The sequence below is a fragment of the Cydia strobilella genome, chromosome 15 (assembly GCF_947568885.1).
Source record: "Cydia strobilella chromosome 15, ilCydStro3.1, whole genome shotgun sequence".
Classification (NCBI taxonomy): domain Eukaryota; kingdom Metazoa; phylum Arthropoda; class Insecta; order Lepidoptera; family Tortricidae; genus Cydia; species Cydia strobilella.
Genome location: NC_086055.1, coordinates 9,616,949 through 9,642,563, shown reverse-complemented (window position 1 = coordinate 9,642,563; position 25,615 = coordinate 9,616,949). Strand labels below are relative to the sequence as shown.

The 25,615-nt window shown below is 37.4% G+C and overlaps 1 protein-coding gene across 7 annotated transcripts in view; it reads left to right on the top strand.

Annotated features, from left to right (window-relative positions):
* The window catches only part of LOC134748024 (serine/threonine-protein kinase minibrain), a 174,882-nt gene that overhangs the window by 15,156 nt on the left and 134,111 nt on the right, over positions 1 to 25,615 (top strand). For 4 of the 7 annotated variants that reach the window (XR_010128378.1, XM_063682735.1, XM_063682734.1 and 1 more), the window contains exons 2-3: positions 14,849 to 15,018; positions 20,208 to 20,309. Coding sequence is in view for 6 of the 7 variants with exons in the window: in XM_063682735.1 (XP_063538805.1) it covers positions 14,849 to 15,018; positions 20,208 to 20,309 (272 nt within the window). In the remaining variant the exon portion in view is untranslated. Of the gene's footprint in view, positions 1 to 5,161; positions 5,544 to 14,848; positions 15,019 to 20,207; positions 20,310 to 25,615 lie in introns of those variants that run through there. The other 3 variants (XM_063682736.1, XM_063682738.1, XM_063682737.1) reach the window with 3 other exon arrangements.

Here is a 25,615-nt window from a genome sequence, read left to right as displayed (position 1 = left end):
TCAATTCGTTGTAAAATTTTCTGTTCTGTAGAAAGTGTACCTAATCTAAATATATATGTTCTTTCAACTGATTTTTCCCTGGTTCACACCGCTTTTAGTTATTTGGTTGTCTGTCCCTTTCCTGTCTGGTCTGGTCAGTCTGGTGTAATCTAAGGTTTACGACCTTGCTGTATTTAATGCAAAAAACGATAATTCGTTTTCTAAATAACCCACTCAAACGTTTCCATGGTCCGACACACTTAAATACTTTAAATTGAGTAGAAATGTTTTATTTATTATTATTGTAACTTTTCAATTACCTAGACTTAATAATAATAATTACTTTACATTCAATGCCTAATACCTATGCTTGTCTAAGTGCAAGGATTCACGTTAAATCATATACCTATGTATTTTTTAATCAATACAGTAAGACGTAATTATGACCACTCGTTCAGTGATACAGCTGATTAGATCACACATCACATAACATGACTGCACATGTGCGCATCGGCTGAACCATTTGTTTTGTTATGCGCGGCCAACAATGAATGGCGCTAGCTCGTAGCGGCGCGGGCGCGGCGTTTTCGCGCACAATTCGGCCAGCGCGCCCCCGTGGGGCCTCGGGTGAACGGCCAGACAGGCCGTTAAACCTGCGGCCTGCTAAACGGCCTCGCGAGCCTCAAGCCAACCCGATTCTGACCCGACGCTAACTAAAGCCTCATACGTACAGTCAGCATCAAATATATAGTGACGGCCAAAGTGGCCAGATATATCGGAACATATCCTTATTTCTATGGTAACAAAGGTGTGTTGGAATATATTGTCCACTTTGGCTGTTACTATCTATTTGATGTTAAATTTAAACTCGTCTTTATTATATTTACCTAAGATTTATTTCCGCATGGCATGTTATCCTGTTACTTAGATTCACAATCCCTAATACATATTTCTGAATGTGATACAAATTTATAAATAGATCCCGCGTACTATTTTTCTTAAATCCAATGTTGTTCACTTCAAGTTATTCCAATGTTTGGCAATTCTGATAAAGCCTTTGTGTGACTGCTATTTTTACGTTAACGCGACCTTCGCGCTACGGAGGTGCATGAACTTGTCTACTCACCAAATAGATAATACGAGTTTAAATGTTTTTACGAACTTATCCGTTTTGAACTAAATTTGTTAGTTGTATCAATGTGATTTGCCTTGAAATCAAATTTGCGTTGATAATTGAATATTGGCTATAACAAAATAAATAAACAAATATTATCATTTCGAATTCGTTTTTTTTATATACGTACTAGGAGCTCGATTTTTGTTACAGAAATGACACTTTTGAAAGCTCACTAATAAAATCCATAATATATATCCATAATAGGCGCAAATTTCGTCAGTCATCGCCTCCCGAGCGAAAACTCGTATAGCGGTTAACGGCTATGTATGATGAACCCTCGTGAACGTCAGCTGCCGCTCCGTTGGTGGGTTGAGGAATGGCAGCCACCGAAACGCGTAACACGGTCTTTCCACCGCGATACAACCGGCTGGCGATTTGTTTTATTAACAATAGCATCTAAACTATCATCTGACAAAGTATCAAACGGGAGGCGATGACGCCGATGACTGAAAAGAATTTTCTTTTTTATATGTTCATGTGACCAGCTGACGGTTTACGGCAGCATACCTATTTCCGCGTTTTAAAAAAACCGAAACATTGCTAAATTACAACGTTATGATTGATAACTGTTGTTAGTTAAATGAGCAACTATCACAATTATTAATTAAAGAATATTAAAGGCGTAAAGGTTAAGGTGGAGCGTCAGTAGACCAGTGGTTATTACTTACTGTGATAAAGTTGCCAAATAAAAGTTATGTTATTTTTCATTTACGACCCCAAAATCCTGACTAATTACTCCCTTAGCGTGTAATAATTATACGAATTGAGGGCTGTTTCACAAGCTTCCACCCTACCTACATTGTTCTCTACTTACATAGCCACTTAATTAACGGCATAGGACTCAGATTTCTACACCCTATATATTTGACAGTTGTCGGTAAAAGTCGGATTATATTGTTAAACATTAATTTCCAAACTATCTAGGTTAAATGAATTACCTACTACTAAGTTTATTCCTTTGAATCGACTTCATATTGACATCACATAGAATATCCTATTTTACGGGGCATTTTAACGAGAAACTGGCAATTATTTACATATGCACGCTTAATATTCGTCCCTATTGATATCTTCCCAATCATCTTGATAACCATCTTGTTTTCGGAAATAGTGTGCCGGGTTTTGTTTTTAAAATCTGGAAATGGAAGACAGTCATTTACACATACCACATAGTAGATTATTGTTACCGTTGCTCGTTAGGAATTAGTAAATTATATTAAAGTTTTTTTTTCAGAAAGTTTGTAAATATTAACAAGTTTTCTAGAATTTATAGGTATTAATGAACAGCTCATTAGTGTTGCTCATTTTAAATAAGAGACATACGAAACTAGAGATTCGGAAATTCTCTTTTTGCGCTAATGTCCGATTTTATTGGTATTTAATTTATACATACACATAGCAACCAGGACGTCTTACTACTAAATTACTACAATTCTAACATAAGTATATACATAAATACACGCTATAATAGGAAGACAACGATAAGCTTACACGGAGTGATGGGCCGTTCATGAGAAGCTTCTCGAGAAATTTCTCTTGAAAGGAAATTTCGGAGAAAGTACTTTAAATACACGCAATTTTAGATTATCTGTTTTTTTAATGTGTTAATATTAGTAATTTGTATGTATTCGCAATACATTTTAATTCTTCAAAGTACTTTAAAGCCAAAATTCTCTTCGTTCTCGAGATTTTTCAGAAAATTTTCTTGAAAATGTTCTCCGGAGAACTTTTTCGGGTTCATCCAGTACAGTTTAAATGTTAAATAGTTAATAAATATACATTTTGTTAAATTATTACATATAACATACATAATACAAAAGAAAACAAATCAAATACTAATGTAAACAAAAAGGAACAGGCATCAATAAAAACTTAAAAATAAGCGTAGAAACTACATATTTCTACAACAAACAACAACAAAAAAACAAGTGCAATTTCGTTATATAGTAATTAATGTATTTATTATTATTTTTTAAATAAGAAGCACACTGAGCAATAATTAAACTATAATTATAAAAAAAATCAGAAGATCAACAGACACAAAGAACAGACCAAGTTAGTGAGTTAGTGAAAATAGTTTACATTGTATTATTATAAAGAAACCGGAAATTTTAGAAATTTGACCATAATAATGGAAACAATAAATCAACTAGAGACCTACGAGCTTACGACAGTCAAAAATATAGGATCTTAAATTATTTATGTTGGAAATATAATCAACAAATTACGTGTAATATTCATATTAAAAACAGTTTACATAATATTATTTGCAGCATAATAAACTAAACATAGAGAAACATATTAAAGCTTACCTCATTAAATGTAACTATTCCCTGTAACGCTATCCACACTTATGGGCTCATCAGAAACACCAGATTGATTAATCATTTCAAATAACGATAATAACGAGTGTTTTTAGGGTTCCGTACCTCAAAAGGAAAAAACGGAACCCTTATAGGATCACTCGTGCGTCTGTCTGTCTGTCTGTCACAGCCTATTTTCTCCGAAACTACTGGACCAATTAAGTTGAAATTTGGTATACATATGTAAGTTTGTGACCAAAAGACGGACATGTAACGCAAACAAATGAATTTTAAACATGAGGGCCACTTTTGGGGGGTAAGTGAGAAAATTACAAAATTAAAATTTTCAAACTATATCGTGTTATATATCAAATGAAAGAGCTCATTGTAAGAATCTCATTTTTTTTTTTAAATAATTTTAGGATAAATAATTTAGAAGTTATTCAAGAAAATAGGCAAAAAATCGACTCGCACTTTGCCGGTTTTTATTAAATATCCATTCCGTTTCTCGGAAACTTCTCGAGAACAAAGAGAAGTTGGCCTTTAAAATCGTCTAATTGGTTCGAACACCTTACGCATAGTTATTATTTATTAATCACTTACAGCAATTAATAAAAAAAAATATCAAATTTAATATTATTCTGATTATATGTACTTTCTCAGAATTTTCCGTCCAAGAGAAATTTCTCGAGAATCGTTGAGAATTTACAGGAGAAGGAATCCTCGAGAACGAGAATATTCTCGCCGGCACACACCATTTACACGTGGCGCCGCGTTATATTATGCAGTCCGCTTTATACATTAGTTCTGTTCTAAATTCCGATGCGTTCGACACATTTTCCTAAAGCCTTCGGGCGCCGCCGATCGGGCCAAGGCGAAGCTAATGTGGCTGCGATGGCTTCATCGGCTGTTTATGCCCGTCCGAGTGCCCTGGCTATGAAAATGTAGTGGATGCATTAGTCTCCTGCCTAAAGTGCTTAATAGAAAACTCACTGAATTATTCACAAGTGAAGACACCTAATAAAAGCGTGCTCGACAAGACGGTGGCGGTCGATTATGTAAAGAGATGAGATCTATTCAGGACTAATATCCTGGTGGGATTGTTTACGGTTCGGCTCTAGTTCGCCCCGAGCTCAGACGGGACGGGAGAGCACACTGGGACAGGTGGAAAGGAATGTCTGCGTCGGTGCTTTTTCATTCTTTGTTTGCATTGAGGATTTGCATACAATCGGAGAAATTGCGTGGCTGGCAGCAGTCGGGGAAAAAAGGAATTCGTGTAGTTTTATGCATATGACTGTTCGAAGTGCCTAGCCCCTCGCTTTTCTCGCAAACTTTTCATAGAATTTTTAGTAAGAGCGCTTGCTTATTGAAGGTTTACTTTTGATACATTAACAACTGATATGTTTTTCATGAATAAACATCTGAGTGAGCGCTTTACATACTCATTGATATTATGATAAAATGAGTCTGTTTCGAAACAAGCATATCTCATTCATAATATTAACGATGCAGTTAACAGATATTTTTTAATAAAATGTTATATTTATCAAGCGCATTACAGTGATAATAAAAGAGATCCATAGCCGTCGTAGTACGTATCGCACCGATAAAATCACCAGCTCGATCGGTCAGTCCAGAGTTTAGTGATGTGTTTGTCATCTGAATCACGTGGCCTTCCGCTCGGTTATTACTAGCCAGCGGTGGAGTCGCGCGTTAGTTGTGGCCTGGTCGCGCCGCGCGCCGGCACAGCGTCCTTATCAAAGCGGCTTTAGTGCGCATCGAGCTCCACGTGTATAAACATTGTTGTGCAACAAAAACAAGCGATGGACGCGCAAGGACGGCGATGCCGCTGCACCGTTTAGAAACCGCCGCGATACTCCTCCTACTTAAACTACCAAAATGTAATCAGTTTTGTTGAAGGAAGTGCTTTGTTTTGATCAAACATTACACGTGTGTGGTCTCAGTTTATTTTGTAATCGGTCAGTGTTATGTGTAGTGATAAATCAATCATATGTGTAGTGTTATGCTTTGTTCGTTGGTTAGTTAAGTGATGTCTGTTAAACTTGGAAGTGAATTCTGTGAAAGTAAGTGATTTACTACTAAACAAAACATATAATTTATTTCATACAAAATATTATTATACATAATAGCCTCCTTTTTGCAAATTTACAGCGAGTTGCCAAAGTCCATATACAATTCCATTCATAAAGTGGGTATGCATGCACTTTTGCAGCTTTGGGTTTCAACACTTTCAACATCATTGCTAGCTGCTTCGCTTCAAGGAGATCGCCTTAATGGATTCTTCGAAGTGTCGGTCACAGAATTGCGCAGTTACTCCGAACGGGCGACTACCCAGTACAGTACATATCTTATAGTACTTACATTTCAACTTCATGTCACGGCTCCAATACGACCTTGTGCTTAATGCTACCGTCTTAAAGTTCACCTGGAGACCCTCGAATAATCGATTCAATTGTGAAAAACGGGTTGATGAAAACCTTCCGTGCAGCCAATGTTAATATACAGATATATCATGTTTACAAATCGTTTCGACTTTGGAAATGTCTTTTTAGGTCATTGCTATTTCGCAGTCGCAACGGTTACTATGTAGGTGACGTGATTTTATATCATTATTTACATACTGATAATAACACTTGGTTTATTTCTATGTGAATTGCGGCATGACGGATCGGATCTCACGACTTTGTTATCACTCGTAATTTAGAACAAGTTTGTTACTGACGGCAAACGGCAACTAACCCGATTGCGTGAGAATTTAACCAGTCAAAGAAGTTTAGCAAAAATGTACTGAAATTGCGTTAGTGTTGTGCGAACGCGATCATGCACCGCCCACGAGCGTCCGACCGGCGGCTAGGCAGTCGCATTCCTTGCATAGCTACCACAGGTTGTCGGCCGCACCGCGGCCGGTTCTCAACGGCTTCGCACTGGTGACGTAGCGACGCGTCTCTGCGTTCGTCGGCCTGAGTGCCCACAAGCCCTTCCTCGCCTCTCGCAGCCCCTCTGACAACTCGGAGGGGGAATCCTACCTTATCACGAGGCCCTACTTATTGCGCGCTTCATAAATCCAAACTAGATTTGCTTAATATCCCACTGTCAAGTACAATCTCGGGCTTTCTCTTGACACTACCTTTCTCCGCTGAATTTTGATTTGCACTTAAATTTGGTCACCTCGTCCGCCTACTTTGCATGAATCATTGAACTATTCTGTAAGTGTTCGCCGTAGTGAATTGTACTCGAAGCGTTGGAACGGAAGTGCACTAGTCTATCTATTGTAAGAAATCGTTTTTAATGCTAATAGGCGGATGTGGTCTGATTTTCAATCAGCGATGTACATTCATCTCGGAGCGCGCCGAGCTAAGCGGATGTTGATCATTTAAACATGTTTAAGTGTGTCTTGTGCGGGGAGTATTTTGACGAAACATTTTTGACACGATCTTTATTAACGCTTTTCACAATTTGCACTTATAAAAAAATATTTAAACAGCAAAAACATAACTAATAAAAAAGAAAAAAAGACCGTTAGGTTGGAACGAAACCGTTTTTCTTTCTCCAAATTTACTATTGAGGATTTTTTATCGATTTTTTTTTATTAACTGCATATTGTGTTTGGTTACTGTAGTTATTAATGAAATAAAACAATTTAAACAGACATGGTCATCCCGACGATTTGAGCCTTATATTCACTCCTCGTGGTCCCTGGATAAAATAAGAAAAATGTGACAATCATAATCATATCATTGTGCATAATCATAATCACCCAAAATACTTGTCACCAAATTAAGGTATGTCGTAGATAGTTTAGTAACTCAAAAAACAAAAACACATTCGGATAAAAAATTATTCCTCTTGACAGAAAAAAAATGAATTTCACCAGTCTGTCAGCAGATGTGTTAAGATTGTATAGTACCTACCCGAATAACTTACCTTTATCGATTCAATATAGGTTGATGTCTGTCATGATAACAATACAACGACTGCCTACGCAGTCGAGTTTCATGCGGTCACCCGGTACTTGGAACACAATATCACCTCAGAGTATTGCATACACGTGTGTGTGATATTTGTGCGTCCCACGAGGAAAACAATAATGGTATGGAATATCTTAAATACGTAAATTGAGAATGAGATGATACTAAAATCAGCTTTGGTTTTGGCCAGATGGCTAGTGGCTACACCGTAAGTTCCGTAAGAAGAACAATGCTCCGTAAATTATGGTTTTCGGTAATAGATGAAGTGTACACGGAAATAACATATCTAGTCACTTTAGTAACATTTTAAGGGCTCTGCAATTTAAAATTAAGTAAATTAAATAACGTAAAACAACGTGAAGTAATACGAACTTACGAGACGTTGAACAAACTTTCAGCTTAACAGAAGTCGCGGCGAAACAACGAGCCCCGAACGGAGGTGTTTTATTATGAAATGTCACCCCGGGCCAGACGGTACATAAATAAGTCTGAATTAACTTGTCTGCGACCTTTGAATTTAACGCGGGAAAGTTCACTCTCACACCTCGGATTACAAACTAAAAGTTAAATTTATTGGATCTGTCGATTGATTATAATGAAATGGCCGCTTTTTTTAGTGTTTTTTTTATTCAGTGTTTTTTTAGTCCAAATAATTAATTTCCAAAGCATGCTGTTTTTTGTTCTTGAACGAATACTGTTCTCGTATTATTAATTTAAAGGTTTTTAAGTTTTAAGCGTTGCAACTCCACTTTTGCAAAAGATTTTTAAATACACCAAAATGTATTTAGAAATCACAATTTGTTTACCGTAAAATTTGTTCTGCAGTTTGCATAATCTATATATATATATAAATTAGTCTATAAAAAAAAACTAAATAACTAGTGATCGGTAACAACGTTTTAATCTCATGGCAGCATGGGCGAGTTAAAGTAAAGTAACAATTTTAAAGGAGAGTGTCAATTAAGGTTCATATAAAGGTTATTAACCTTAATTAATAATTTCAGCTGAATTTTACTTTACAGATTCCTTTAACAACAACGCTGCCATGAAATTAAAACGTTACCGATCACTAATTAACAAAACAGCTGCAGCCGCCTGGGCTTGAGCATTAAACGGTGTAGCTTTTAAAGTGACGTACAAACTAATATAATCTTAAATTGTGTTTTTTTTTATGAAATAGGAGGCAAACGAGCAGACGGATCACCCGATGGTAAGCGATTACCGCCGCCCATAGACACCCGCAACACCAGAGGGGTTGTAAGTGCGTTGCCGGCCTTTAAGATGGGAGTACGCTCTTTTCTTGAAGGTTTGAAGGTCATATCGGTCCGGAAATACCGCAGGCGACAGTTCATTCCACAGTTTAGCTGTGCTTTCTTTTTCTCTGTGTTTTCTTAACACGAGTTAATTACAGACCACATTAAGTCACAACGCCCTTGGGCTTTTATTAGTTAGCTTACCGTTGTTCTATTATGCTTTTCAACCGCTGTAAATAACATATAAACTTTTCGCACTTCTCGATTGAGTTTGAATTGAAAGTTAAACAATTGTGTCATCGATCTGATATCACCATATACGTGTAACGATGACGTAGATGAACGACTCATGGTGATTCACACGAGAGGCGATTTGGGAAGCGGTTGCGGGTGGGCGAACAGGCTTATCGTCAGCGATCGCAGTCGAGTCCAATGCTCAGACAACCAGTGAAATAGTGGCCTTAAAATAACGCTGCTGTCTTGTAACATTTCGGCATACTGTATCGCAACACAACAGTTAGTGCAGCGGGCCGAGCCGCTCGCGGCGAGCACCTCGTACTCTACTAGGTTGCCGGTTTTTTCGCGAATACCTTTGACGAATACATTATATACGAGTCACAAGCGAGCGTTTGATGTGGGAAATGGATTATTCTTGATCATGGTATGGTGCTCATAACGAACGTTCAGCGCGTAATTAAATGTAACTTAACACGAAGGCTTCGAATGATATAGATATTATGAATCAGTCGCCAGCTTAATACAGGTTCGAGAGTTCAGCTTGATTGTGAGCGATTGTAATAACGCAAGGTGAATGAGTCCTCATTCACATGGCAATTTGGGCTATTATGCCTTATTATAACGGCCTGAGCGACAAGCGCTTTTGCGCACCTTTATCATAACAAGCCCGGTGCCGACGCTGTTAAATACATATTAAAAGTGACATTTAATCGTTTTAGTTATTTTCGTGACACGATTAACATGTGAAAATTCTCACATTGTATATTTATATGACAAGGGAAACACAAATTACCATTTATAATGAAAGTTTTTATACAGCATGATTGCCCTTATTTTCAGTCGACGGTTTTTTTGACATGTCTTATGTCATTACAGTTTTAAGGATTATTTTTGGATAAGTTATTACATTATCTACTTAAACGACGGTTTACACGGTCAAATTAAGTTAACTGTTCCAATTAAGGATTATTACCAACCAAAAAAATGAAATTATAACATGTAAACACTGGGATGACGTACATATGGGATCCAGAAACTTAGTTTATAATTTATTATAGCTACAGTAGCGACCAAGAATATTTTGACAACGACAAAAACTTTGAAATAGGGTTGTTTCCACAAACTGGCCCAAACTGGATAGCGACAGCTTCAGACAGAGAGCTCTGGAATAATAAGGGGTTCTTATACATTCTTTTTTCTACTCGTCGAGTATAATCTGTGTATTACAACTTCATATGCAACACTACAACCTACAACCTTACTCTTTTCAACGTTGGATAGTCTATGGCACTTCCGACTCAAGCATAAGAATTTTATCGATACGGTTTAGTCAATCATAAAAAATTTGAAAATAGAACTTCATACATTTCGATAAAATATTTCTTGTTTAAGGAGACTCGATTCAATGAAAATTAGACTACTTAAACACGCTTTTGCGTCGCATCTGCTTTGTGATTGGTTGGCCAACAAAAACATTTTATGTTGCAGTAGAAACAATTGCTTCATAAGTCAGAAACGCGCATGTGACACCCTTCATATAGCAACAACCATACCCTACGAAAACAGCTAAGCGTTGCTTGTTAGTCTCCATAGGCTACGGTGGCCAAAATCGAGAAAAAAACTGTCTTAAAATTGAATTTAGCAAGGAGCAGGTACCAGGGCCTCATGAGTTACGAGGAGGTGTCGTTGACCAACCCGCCGGGGGCGCCGGGCCCGGCGGCTGGGGCGCGTACGAGTATGAAGGTATCGCGGGCTGCGGCAGCTCGCGTATCTTAGCTGTATACTTTTGGTTTGTTTAGGTACCTATATGATTCTACCTAGTTGAAAGTATTTTTTTTTGTCTCGTAGAAAAAGTATTGTATACAATAGTGATATAATCAAGCTTTTCAATCTCGTACCTTACTTAAGCAACTCAGCAAGCTTCGTTGCTTAAACACGGTACTCGACTGAAAAGCTCTCTATTATATCACGATTGTATAAAATACCATTATTGTTCATTTTATTAAATGTGTATTTTTTTTACCGTGTTTGAGAAATTAAAGGCTTTATTGTTTTATTTATTTTATATAAAAAAATACAAGACTTCAGTTAAAAAAAAAACTTTCAAATAGGAAAAAAATAATGGTACCATTCGATTCCTTACAATCTTACATTTTATTAAAAATATATTGTATAGCAACATAAACGCAATATTTCACCGACAAAATCGCAATTTCGTTGTTTTCCACGGCTTCTAAGCAATAGCGACGTTACATGCTGACGTCACGATGTAATGCCAATTTGTTAGAAGCGTTTCGTCAGTAAAGTGCGGTTGCCAGACTTTGACCATCATTTGTGACTTTTGTCTTGCTTTAAGGCAATGGGTCCCATACAGACATTTGATCCTCAAAACAAACCTGATCGACTGATACCATTAATAAAAAATTGTGGAATACCCTATTATATACGACATTATAGTTTTCTCAACTTAATTCTTACTACGGTACTTAATGGCTTAAAACTTCCTTGAAACACGTAAAAAGTCACATTGAATAAAAAATATAAACCTGGCCACAAAAAATATCAATCTTAGTGGCTCAAAATTATTTTCACACTATCTCTTTAAAAATTCTATTGATAACAGGGGCTACAGAATTTTAATATTTTCTCAGTAATTACAGCTGTACTTCCCTTAACATGCCAAAACATATAGAATATTCTAATGATTTCAAGGAAGCCGTTGCGACTGCATTTAAGAAGGGTTAGTCGCAAGCCGAGGTGTCACGAATTTTTAGTGTATCACGGCAACTGATTAGTATCTGGAAAAAGCAGTTCAAGGCTCGAAACAGCGTCTTCAATAAGCCTAGAAGCGGTCGTCCTCGAAAAACGACTTCTACGACTGATCGTGTAATAAAAACGCTGTCCGTAGAAGACCCACGGAAAAGTGCAGTAATAATTAAATATGAACTAAAAGAAAACTATACCATAAATATTAATGTTTCCACTGTTAAACGACGCTTAATAGAGCAAGGATTACATGGTCGGCGCCAATCAGAAAAACCGGCCAAGTGCGAGTCGGACTCGCGCACGAAGGGTTCCGTACCATTACGGAAAAAAACAGCAAAAAAATCACGTTTGTTGTATGGGAGCTCTATTTAAATATTTATATTATTCTGTTTTTAGTATTTGTTGTTATAGCGGCAACAGAAATACATCATCTGTGAAAATTTCAACTGTCTAACTATCACGGTTCATGAGATACAGCCTGGTGACAGACAGACGGACGGACAGCGGAGTCTTAGTAATAGGGGACCGTTTTTACCCTTTGGGTACGGAACCCTAAAAACCACATATTTCAGCAAAGAACAAGGCATCCCGATTAGCATTCGCGATTCGTCAAAAGTCGTGGACAAGTGCCGATTGGTCAAAAATTTTATGGAGTGACGAGAGCAAGTTCAATTTAATGTCATCGGATAGTATCAAGTATGTGCGTCGACCTCACAATAAAAGACACAATGTGCGATACCAGGTACCCACAGTCAAGCATGGTGGCGGCAACGTAATGGTTTGGGGATCTTTTTCTCGCTATGGTGTCGGGCCTCTCCTACGTATTGACGGGATAATGGTTCGTTATGTGTATCTAAATATACTTAACACACACATGATACCCTATGCTAAAGAAAATATGCCACCTCGCTGGGTTTTTCAGCATGATAACGACCCCAAAAACAAATCCAATCATGTAAAGATTGTAAAGGCTTTCTTAAAGCGTAAAAAAATCAAGGTTTTTGAGTGGCCTAGTCAAAGTGCTGATCTTAATACTATTGAGCATTTATGGGAAGAGTTGGATCGTCGAGTGAGGTGCAGAAATTATTTCAACAAAGAAGCTTTCTTTCAAGCACTTCAGGCAAAATGGGCGAACATACTATGAACGTGTACAAAAATCCACTCCACTAGGGCTCTACAGTCCACTAGGACTCTATGCCGGCTCGATGTACTCCTGTGAGGAATGGCAGAGGATATGCAATTAAATATTAATGAAATCTCTTATACGTATACCCTCTTGCAAGTTCAGCAAAATAATTTTATATAAATGTCACGTTTGACTTACATGAAGAGTGTATTTTCAGATTTTATTATGAATCTAAAACTAAAGATGTTTAGTTTTAGTTATCTAATTGGAAACGTAAGTAGGGGTAAAAAAATAATAATTGTAACGTAATAAATAAACATATACTCTTTTCATCAACATATTGAATGAATTTTATTTATCAAAATACATTTGATTGCTACTGTAATTTAGTATAGGTTTAACTATCATAGGATTAAATAAAATATTGATTGATTGATTGATTATGGTGGCGCTTATCGCGCATGAAATGACTAAAACCGCATACTGCATACGCTGCATACGTCACTTTCTAACGCTGTGATGTATTAAAAGACGAGCGCTATATGATGTCATTTCGCGCTTGATACATTCTGCAGATGTTCAAGTTTCCTCAGTAGGTGAAATAGTAGGGTGTAAGTGTGTGGCCATAATGTTTTATGAAGGTATGATCATTGATGAATGAAACTAACACTAACCCACCTTCTTTTATGACAGTAGATGTTGTCAGCATCGTCATGCCCGATCAACAAGAATAAGTTATCCACTTAATTGTCTGTTTTCTATTTATTTTTTATTTTTCTTTATTGGGGAAAAAAACAGACATAGGAAGATAATATAAAACGAAGAGAATGGTTTTTACATTAATAGGTGCAACCTACATCCTGAGACAATTCCCACTAAGATTTATAAATCAAGAGTGTATAAGTGGCATTGTCATCGGATTGAGGTACTTATAACATGTGTGGTAGGTATAGTAGATAGGTACTAAACTAATAATGATACACTGACGATTATAGTAGTAATTACAGTGCTGACAAGATTCAATCACATAACATTTGAGAACTACACATTTATTATGATGAATGTAAGGCTAAGTTTGTATTGGGCCAAAATTATTTCGTTAATATGATGAACCAAAGTTTAAGGAAGTAGGTACATAATGCTTCATAACAGTAAGTTTACTTTACGTTTGAAATTTGCACGATTTTCGTTAAAAATGTCAACCGAGACCAGGTCGTTATTGTACATTTGACATATTCTGCGAAGCGGAGCACGGACTCCAGCGTTGTTCGATGCAGCAGGCAACGCGAACAGGGCTTTCGTTCGTGTTCTATAGGTAGGAGCACGGAAACCAATACAATCTAGCAGTTCTGGACAGTTATAATGACCCCTACATATGTTGAACAAGGCAACAGCGTCCTGGGCGTTACGTCTGCTAGTCAGAGTTTTGAGTTTGTAACGTTCGAGGAGCTTGTCGTATGACAATGGAGCATGGGTCATTCTATAATGAAGAGCTCTCAGGAATCGTTTTTGAACGGCTTCAATCGCGTTTTTGTAAATTTTGTAATGGGGGTTCCAAACTTGCGAGGCATATTCAAGGTAGGGGCGGACTAAGGAGTTATATAACAACAAGTAGGATGAGGATTTTTTTAGTGGTTTGGCTGCCCTAAGAACGAAACCTAACATTTGATATGCTTTGGTTGTAATTTTATGAACGTGTTGATCGAGAGTAAGTTTTTCATCTAACGTAACCCCTAGATCCTTAACATGATTAACTCCCTGGACAGGTTCTCCTCCTATGTTGTAATTTGTTAGTATTTTACATTTGTTTTTTGTAAAAGTTATATGTACGCACTTATCATAGGCTAGATACAGTTTGTTGGTTAGACAGTAGGCATGGAAGCCTATGGAAGGGAATATTTAATATTTATTAGCTATTTCGCCATTTACCAACTTTACAACTAAGATCGTGTAAATTCATCATATCGCCCACAACAAAAAGGTAACCCACACTGATGTACCATCTGTTATTGTTGCAGTAGGCGTTGTCGGCGGCGGCATGCCCGAGGCGGGCGAGAGGCGGCACGGGCCGCTGTACGGCCGGCTGGTGGCAGAGGAGCAGCTCGCCTCCATGAGCGCGCCTTCGGACATTCAGGTGAGCGCCACCGCGCGCCCCAGGGCTTTCTGCCGCTACCGTATCCCCGCCCAGGTAAATGATACACGAGGCAGTTTGCTGCGCTAGGACAGATCTAAGTGAATCGGAGGCTAGCTACTGGAAAGTTTCATTTTGAAAAACCTAAACTCGGTATGTCGAAACGAAAAATGTAGCATTCTGTAGCACCCATGCAACGTCAATGTAAAACGGTATCTTAGAAAAAACTAAAATATCTAATATTGTATTTGTTACAATGTTACAAAAATAACACTGTCTCCTTTTAAGTATCTACTCGTATAAGGACACATGAGGTTACTTTGTTTCTTCCATGATACTTCGTACTTAATGCTCATTGTCTTGTAAGGACTAAGCACTTATGCAGAGTAACTCTCTTTTGCGAAATGGTGTCATTGCTGTATTTTATGAAGAGTCAAAAGCAAACGGAAAAGGGTGTGGTCCGTAGACTATTTTATAGGGGCCGTGCGCGTTGGAGGGTCCGCCATCTTGTGGCCTGAATCGGAAACATAAACTGTACATTGACACTTCATGCCAAAGCAAATGCTGCCCTCCACTGTTCACGTATGTTTTCTTGTGCATTGTAGGTTCTGCCATCTTGTGTGTTACACTGGAAGCTTAAACTTGACATTTACACTTCGCATCAGTAAACAGGCAGTTCAATACACACTCCCTATTGGTACATTACGACATTAATTAGTTAAAACTTAGGAAGTTATTTTGTAATTTCTATTAATACCGTTTAAGTATTTTTAAATTTCTTTGTTTCGACATAATTTATTTAGTGGATTAAAATGTACTTTCCAGTACCAACCGAATCAGATCTCGCGGACTGATCGCCCATGCTTTCACACGAAGCGCCTCGTCACTCTAACCCGCGCGCGTCCTTTTGTCTTATTAAAAGGAACATTAATAATACGCCAGACATTACCTCAACTAAATAAATTACCCCGTAACCACGCTAATTAACGAAGAACTTCGCTTTCACTGAAACTGTTTAGTATTGAATATTCGATCGATGGAAGGCTCTGAGGTGACATTAAAATCGATTGCAGTTGCCAGGCTAGTCTAAGATCTCGGTATACCAGTATAAATGCGCTTTGATTACGCGTAGTTGTAACGGATCATAGTTACGCTAGTTTATCTTATAGCACAATCGGATTAGGACTAACCTCGAAATCTCTAGGACACTCCTGAAATTTGGTATGTGTGTTAATTAAAGGTTCTTTTTCATGTCCACACTATTCGACATTTGGGGACCTCAAGGAACCGCCACCATCTTAGAAAATGTGTACCATCTTGGAGGAATTTGCATTTTACTCGGAATCTAAGTTCTCTATGACAATATGATGTGAGGTAACATTGAAGCCGATTAAATTCTACACAAAAAAGTCTTCGACACTATTGCGGAAAAAATACATGTTCTTATAGAAAATATTTGCTGAATCCAGATTTAGCGCTTATACCCTTACACACACATTCTCTTAATAGGAAAGTTGGAGGAATATGAATTCCACTTTTACATACATTTGTACACGATCTACCCCAATATCAACATTTTAGTCGACTGTGACTTAACCAGAAAGTAGGGTTATGGGTTTAAGTACTGATGATTCAGTACACCCTGTAGCTTAGGATACTGGACGGATATTTTTAAATGACGTATCGGTAGATTTTTCTTGCCCTTCACAACCTGTTTTCACAATATTAAGTCATATTTTTTTCTTCTAGCGCCTAAACTATTAAGCGGATTTCAATAAAATAGACATGTTGCATAATGTTCTACATTATGCTCATGTATTTATTTATTATTATTTATTGAGGAGATAACACAGTAAACATACATGGGATGAACAAAGAACTTAAAATAGCATAAATGTCCTAATGTATGCATGTATGTAGAATAATAATAATAACCACCAACATACAAATCCACGCGTACGAAGTCGCGGGCAACAGCTAGTTTGACATATTCGTCAAACTTTCCTATTAAAAGAATGTCCCCTGAACGGGTATAAGCGCTAAATCTGGGTTCAGTAAGTATTTTCTCTAAGAACATGTATTTTTTTCCGTAGTGTCGAAGACTTTTTTGTGTAGAATTTAATCGGCTTTAATGTTGCCTTACATGATATTGTCATAGAGAACTTAGATTCCGAGTAAAATGCAAATTTCTCCAAGATGGTACACATTTTCCAAGATAGTGGCGGTTCCTAGAGGTCCCCAAATGTCAAATAGTGTGGACATGAAAAAGATACCGTTTAATTAACATACACAACAAATTTCAGGGCTGCTCTAGAGAGTTTGAGGTTAGTCTTAATCCGATTGTGCTATTGCTATTAGCCTTAGATTCGTCTGCGCTCGGGTGAGTAATGGGAATACACGTTCTGTGTGGCCATAGTACACTTAATTAATAAATGTACCCCGACTAGAGTTTCTCGCGTAAAATGATTAGGTTTCTTTCTTGTTGTGTCCGAGTAACTTGCTTGAATACAAACTTTGTTAGATTATCTCCGCCTTATTGTAAGAGTGTAACATAGTAGCTACTATCAAAGCCGTGATCAGGTTACGAGAATATTGCGTGACAGCTTTCATCGTAGTATATTGTAATTGGTTGCCATATTGTATTTTGTTACGCAAAAAGATGATTTAAACTGCAAATGCACAAACCAACAGCAGTGGTGCGGCGCAGTAGCGTAGCGTTTACAATATTTTAATATTTATGTATGTAAGATGTCACATGGGGTGCAAGATCGGGAATCGCGTGGTCTATGCATACTTACGCAATCTCATACAAAGAAGTTCAAATATTGTAATCGTAACCGCCTCCGATACGTTACTGCCAGTCGTTGAGGGTCGTCTCGCTGGCATATAACTATACTATAACACGTAGAAACTCACTGGTGCCAGTTACTGGTATCCAGAAGTAATTACAAAAAACTAGTACGGTTCTAGTTCACTTTGTATGCCTTCCTTGCTTGTAGCAATGTTTGTATCGAATTATTGATGTATTATGTTATTAATTTACTATCATTCGCAATTCGCATGGCATGCTCTTAGCATTAGCACGTTTTAATTTTATGCACGACCCATTTCTTATTACATATTAGACAAGTTTCTATCTTATGTTAAAACTAGCTGTTGCCCGCGACTTCGTACGCGTGGATTTGTATGTTGGTGGTTATATATTCTACATGAGCATAATATAGAACATTATGCAGCAAAAGATATCAGTAGGGACGGTTAATCATTTGTTAATAATTATACAACGCATGAAATTTGTCTTTCACAAACTACGAAGTTTCAAGACCCTAACTGAAAAAAATTGTTCGCGATATATTCACTTTCGACCCTCTTAGAAGATTTACAAGTCCACTATTTAAAAAAAAATATTCGCTCCCGAAACTATTAATAAGTAAAACCTTTCAAAAACGTTGGTGTAAGTAATCAGTTTTCGTCTATTTTAATATAATGCCCTTTTTACCACGTTTCAAGTTCCTAGCTTAAAAGAAAATTTGTACCACATATAAACTTACATCCCCTTTACTACCCCCTTTAGGGATTGAATTTTTAAGAACGTTGAAATAACTTTTTTGGAATCTTATACAATGCCTTTCTAAGAAGTTTCAAAGCATTTGTAATAGATTCACTTTCAACCCCTTTTTAACCCTTTTAGGGGATGAATATTTAAAAACGCTTAAATTACTTTTTTTTTGTATTCTAATAATATGCCTTTATACAAAAATTCAAGTCGCGCACTTAAAAAAATGTTTGACCTCCATACAAACTTTTTACCCCATTTTCACCACCTTAAGGGATGGATTTTCAAAAACGCTGAAATTAGCTTTCTTCTCTTTTAATCAAATACCTTTATACGAAGTTTCAAACTCTTAGCTTAAAATATAATTTGGACCCTATACAAACTTTCAACCCCTTTTTAACCCTTTTAAGGAATGAATTTTTAAAAACGCTGAAATTACTTTTCTTGTTTTCTTATAATATGTAGATGTAGTGTAGGGACGCCCGGCCGGAGGCAGGCGGGCTGTCGATCACGTGTCGCGTTCATTCAGCCCAGTTCTCTGAAGTTGGAGCTGCAGGTTACTGTCCCGGCGGCATTCCCACACTATTCTCCTCAAATCTTCTTGTTTTCCTGCAGAACAGAAGGACATCTTTAAGTTCGACATCCTTTAGTTCATTCTCTTTCAGCGTGTCTCTACCGAACATATTATATCGCGATGCCGCATACATAATACACTCTGCTAGTAAGTGAAAGCTGGTCTCCTCCTTACCACAATGTGGACAAGAGGCGTCTCTGCTAATTTCCATTATCTTAAGGTGTCTGTTGAGAGTGTTATGACCTGTAATGATACCTGTCAATAGTCTTAGACTGCTCTTACCTAGTTTTAAAAGATACCTGGTTCTCCTCATCTTCATCTTCGACTGTCTGCATCCAGCCTCTTCTTCCCATACTCTCTGTGCTTTTATCTCTTCTTATAATATACCTTTATACGAAGATTCAAGGCCAACACTCACAAAAATATTTGATCTCCATACAAACTTTCAACCCCTTTTTCACCACCTGGGGGGATGAATTTTTTAAAACGCTGAAATGAGTTTTCTTGTTTTTTTTATTAGAATTAATAAACATTTATATTATAAAATTTGAACCCCAAGACAAACTTTCATCCCCTTTTTAACCCCCTTAGGGATTGAATTTCCAAAAACGTCAATATTACTTTTTTTTTTGTAATCGGCTATTATGCTTTTCTAGGAAGTTTCAAAGTATTTGTAATAGATTCAAACTTTCAACCCATTTAGGGGATGAATTTTTAAAAACGCTGAAATCACTTTTCTTGTATTTTAATAATATGCCTTTATACGAAGTTTCAAGTCCCGCACTAAAAAAAAATTATGATCTCCATACAAACTTTTAACCCCTTTTTCACCACCTTTGGGGATGAACTTTGAAAAACCCCTTCTTAGTGGATACTAACGTCATAAAAGCTACCTATTGAGAAAAATTCAGCTCTCTAGGTCCAACGGTTTGGGCTGGGCGTTGATTTAAGGGAGTCAGTCAGTCAGGACTTTTACGTTTATATATATAGATAGATGTTTGAGCAAACTGCCTCGATCCCAATTAGCTGCTTCTCTTATTTTTGCTTTAACTGTTTTTATTGCCATTAGTTATTATATTTATGACAATAAACTAATTAATTATTTTCATTGTACAGGCTATGCAAGCACGAATACCACACCACTTTCGGGACCCCTCAACAGCACCATTACGGAAGCTAAGCGTGGATCTCATCAAAACATATAAACACATAAACGAGGTAAGTCATAGGTACCAATATTTTATATAATCAATAGATGTCAAAGAGTTTAATAGCCTTGACATACTGGCGTTTCTCTCCGGCGGCAAAATGCAATAAGGCGATGTTGCTGTATAATCGAAGTGGCGTTTTTTGTATCGTATAGATCCGCGGGCATGAAACGCTCGTGTGTTCAGCACTAAAGCTAGAAACGAAATAATGAACGGTTTGGTACGGAGGCGATAAGTCTTGAGGTACCTAATATATGAACGTGTATGAGTTTTGTCGCATTAGAAAGCTTCGGATGGGGGTAAGATACGCGCAGGAATCAGGTCTTCGCCACCTATTTTTTCTAATAGGTGTCTTAACATCAAACTCCAAGCCGCGCCCCACAAGGTATTGCTAAAGCTCAAGCGAAGGTTATCTGCTATGCACATACTCCTTTTCAAACGGGAGAAATGAGAGTGCACATTTATTACTCGAACAATCGGGTACGCGGAGTAATTTGCAATTGATCATAGCGTCGAACAATTTCCGATTGTTCGATTAATCCGGAATTAACCAGTGTCACCTGCGGTTATTAATTTACTGGCGCGGCTGTTGCTACCCTTTATTCATAAACTAGCTGCGCATTCTCATTGATTGCACGGGCATGTGAGTTGTAAGGCGAACCAGTATAATATTACTTTGATATCTGTAACAAATAAGCTGGTGTATCTGAGCATTTCACTCTTCTTCCTGATAACTAAGGGTCAAGACCACATTAAGTCATTATTTTGTGCACCAAGGCTCTTCATTCTGCACGATTTTTCGCCGTCCTAATAATAGGCACCTGTTAAATATATTAATAAAGGATCCCTCACGTATTTTAAGTCGAAAAACGCTCGACATGTTTTACTCTACCGAGGAGTGTCATCAGGAGCTTGCGTTAACGGTGACGGACCGGCGCAGACTGCGGGCCGCAGCCCTCCGCGCCCGATGACTCGGCGCGGGCGCCGGTGGCGGGCGAGAAACTACCCTAGTTTACGGCATTGACCCGTTATTAATATATTTAATATGTCTGTGTCTCACGGAAGTTTTATTATTAAAATAGGCGCCTGTGTAGATACTGTAGATCCCTGGCAGGCTTTCTTGACAATGTCTACCCAGCGGGTCAGTCCACTACCCCGTCCTCCATCCACCATGCCAACTACAATGCGCTTTTCCAAGATATCCGAGTTCCGTCTGCCCACGTATCCAAAGTACCTAATTAAGAATCCGCTGGAGGCAAATATTTGATAAGAGGCACTGGACTTTTAATTCCGTCAGGTTCACATCCCTCCCCATCCAGGGATTGAAATGGCACCCTTGTTTTATACTCGTCTGTCAGATCGCATTTAGCATAACTTAACCGTTACTTTCGTAACAATTAACCACAATAAGAGGTCAGATTTATAAGGTTTACTTTACATGGAGCTATGTGTTAAGAATGGCATTGTTAGCGCCGGCGCTCGTGATCTGGGGGCACGGCAGTGCCCCCGCCAAGTCGAGCAAAACAAAGAGGCACGGCCGTACAATCCTTTTCTCGAAGCCATTCATGCCATTTTCGACGTCCTGTAATTTTATGCTGGCTAAAGCTAGAGCCCTGAATTTTCAGTGACATATAGGGCGTGATATGGCTTACATATATTCCCAAGAACTTTCTATTTGAACTTGTAGTTTAAGAATTATTGCATGTCAAAGTTCCTTAGTTTTGTCACTGACACACTCACTCACGATCATCATAATTCTAAGGCACTTCTAGCAGACCCACGAGCTCCAAATTTGAAAGTAATTAGTTTAAAAGAAAATATTCACTTTATCAAAAAATGTTTTTCTAAAACCTCTATTTATTTAAAAAAAACCTATCCAACGACATCCCACATCATTGGGTTTAACGCAACAAAAAATCCTTACATACATTTTGTTTCTTTCGAGGCGATTATTTCCGAAAATATTCACTTTATCAACAATTAATTTTTGGAAACTCGTATTCATTTTAAAAGACCTAAATAGCCTTGACCATATTTCTTTAGGCAACCCTATTTATTTATGTTCAGGAACATATTTTCTTTCATAAAATATAAGTTTCATCCGTCAGACGTATCGGTGAAGGTCGACCATATATGACGTCATCACGTATCTTAGACTATAATTGAACATAGCGCTAGCCCTAATAATGACATACAGTTTGAACAAAGTAAAGCATTGTGTGCGATTGCCAAGTCATTGTATGTTGTATGTATTAAAAAAATAAAGGTAAGTATCTAATATTGTTACGGTTTGAACACCCCCTGGCACTGACTAAAATAACCGACTTGTTATCACATTACATCTCAAAACTTTTTTGTAGTAGAAGAACTGGGTTGCGAGACTTGCATCTTTTTACATGTAATGTTTTTGATGGGATTCTAGTTTACGTGCAAACGGAAACTATTTCCATACCTATTTTACGCCACGACGTTATGAAGGATAAAATTATAATTGATAATCAAATTATATAGTCCTAAAGTAAGTTTCTTTCGGTCTTGGTGACAATTGGATTGTAAGCCAAATTGTAATGATTGTAAACATTAAATAAAAAAAATAGGTAAGCATTTTAAAAAGTTAACATCGTATTACGATAACGTCCTTATCGAGAAGAACGCCTGGAAGAGCTTCTGGAATCTGGTCCATGATAGCACTAATAAAGGGTGACGGGTGACCTTCCCTTAGGTATGTCTTAAGAGCAAACTCTTGAACTCCTGACATACTTATACAATTGTACATCCTTCCCATTCTAACCTCTAAAGTCGAATCTTAAGGTTTGCCAGCGAGCAATGGAACGTACTACACCTATAATTTAGTAAAGTATGAAATGACGTTTGACATTCCTGAAAACAGTGTACAGTGGGTTCGTAATTGTATGGAGAAATCGATTCAAAGTGAATATTATTAAATATTTATCATTCATCAAAAATCAACATTTAAAAGTCAATTTACCAGCAAATATAAGAAAACAAAAAAAAAATTGGATTTGATTACTTTGCCTCACATGTGGATAAAATGCAACTTTCTTATCAGTATTTGAACAATCAAGAGAGCCTTTACCAGCTGGTCTGGTACCAGTAACATATTAAACGTAACGTCGGGATGTATTATAAATTCAATATACGCGATATAATCTGTTTTCATAGTTTTATTTCATATTAAACGTTGTTAAGCAAACACCTATTTCGCCTCCACACACTCGCGACCTTTTTGGACGGCCGTGGGCGCGTTGCTAGGAGGCGGCGGCGTGGCCCGTGGGAGCAAATTTATTGGCTCGTAAAAAACTCCTCAATGAAAACAGTGACCGGGTTACTACTGTTACTAGCTATGAAATTCGCTAAGTGTTTGATGCACTTTACATATGAAAGTTCAATTGGGTTGGGTATTGCGTCTCCTTGTAATACTTTATATTTTAGGTGTATAAGGGCCATTCCGATAGGTAAAAAAAAATACAAAAAAAGTGGCTATTCAGAAAACGGACTGTTAAGTTCATCACAGACGGAGCGATAAAATATCGGCAGATACCGACTATTTGACAGAGCCCACACACTAAGCTGTAATATATATTTTGGTATCTGCCGATATCTTATCGCAAGGCATCTGCAGGTGCCTTAAGGCGGTTCCCTGAGCCAGAATGTGAAAAATCTCCTTATATGATCATGTTTTTCTAAGAGGAGTTGATATTCGTAGACGTGGAAAAAATATATGTAGTTCTTGACTATATTATCTTTAATAACATAGCTTCCGATTTCCGATACACGAATTATGACACTTCGCTCGATACAAATAATTCCCAAAGTAACCTCTAACTCGGACTTTTAATCAAATTTTACTCGGTTATTAATATTTCATAGCTTTCGAATTTCGATATTGTAAGGTAACGTTTTTAAAATAAATAAAAATCGATAAAATCCTATCAAGATTGACACTTGGCGCGCATGATCTTTCCCGTTCTTTCTTGCCAAATGTGACAGTGACAGCGGCAAACCGATGGAACGGCCTTAAGATGCCTTTCGACGTATTATCGATCGGTATATTTTGTCTCTCTCACAATGTAGGTGCAAGACAGAGAGCGATATATATTTTGGTATCGTTGCGTGTGTGGTGCTTAGCGACACTCGCAGATATTTTTTTTTTATTAATTCAAAATAGTTGTACAAACAAATTAAACAATCCATACTCATACTCATACTCATACTTTATTGGTAATATAAATTACATGTCAAGATTTACATATGTACATTTCGGAAATATAAATGGATGAAATCAATTATTATTATTATATCATTATTACAGCATTATTACTTAATTATTATTATTAACGTCATTTAGTTTTGTTACATAATTAACTTATTTATACCTATACATATTTTGAGGTCATACCATAATGTCTGTCAGTATCTGTCGGTATCTGCCAATATCGGCAGATATATTATCGCTCCGTCCGTGACGAGCTTTATTATAACGGAATATGAGTGATTTTTAAATGACTCGTTTCGGGATTGCCCAATTTCCAAAATTACCCGAACACACCTACTAAGCCTAAACAATAAATAAAAATAATAAACGGCTGAGACAAGAAGCGCTTTGGATTGGATGTTTTCTGTTCAAACATATTATGTATTTTATTTTCATGTTAAGGTTATCCATTCGTTTCTAAAGCTAGAGTTATTTATAGAAGCTTCAAGACTGGTTATCGATTTATGCAACCAATACAGACAAACAATGTACATAAAAGGCAAAAATATTGACGATCTGCATGTAAGTCTAGCTAAATAAAAGCCCGATAGAATGGAGAACGTAACAACTACGCATTTGACCGTCTTTCACAATGTATTGCTTACTGCGTCTATGCTGTGACCTTTACAGTCACGTGGGCGGTAGGTTTTCACTACACTACGGTGCGTTGTACTGCGCTGCGTTGCGAACTGCGTCACGGGCCTATTAAATCACAACTTGCTGAACATTTCTTTACCAGTGAACCAGCATACGCCTGACCGATAACTCACAGTTGTTACGAATCTCGCGGTCAAGATATATTAGGAAGGAGCTTACAGTCGAGATGAAATGTTTGATCAATTCACAGGCAGTTTACTTTCCTCGGACCAATTGATATAACGCGATGGAAATTGCATGTATATTAATTTAAATATCCGTTATTGACATATACCTAAGCGTTGCTTACAAGCATTTCAAAAAGTTCCGTTTTTATTAAAGTTAGCCAGCTGTTTCTTTAATTAGCTACCTACCCAAATATCGGTCTCAAGCGCGCTCTTCAT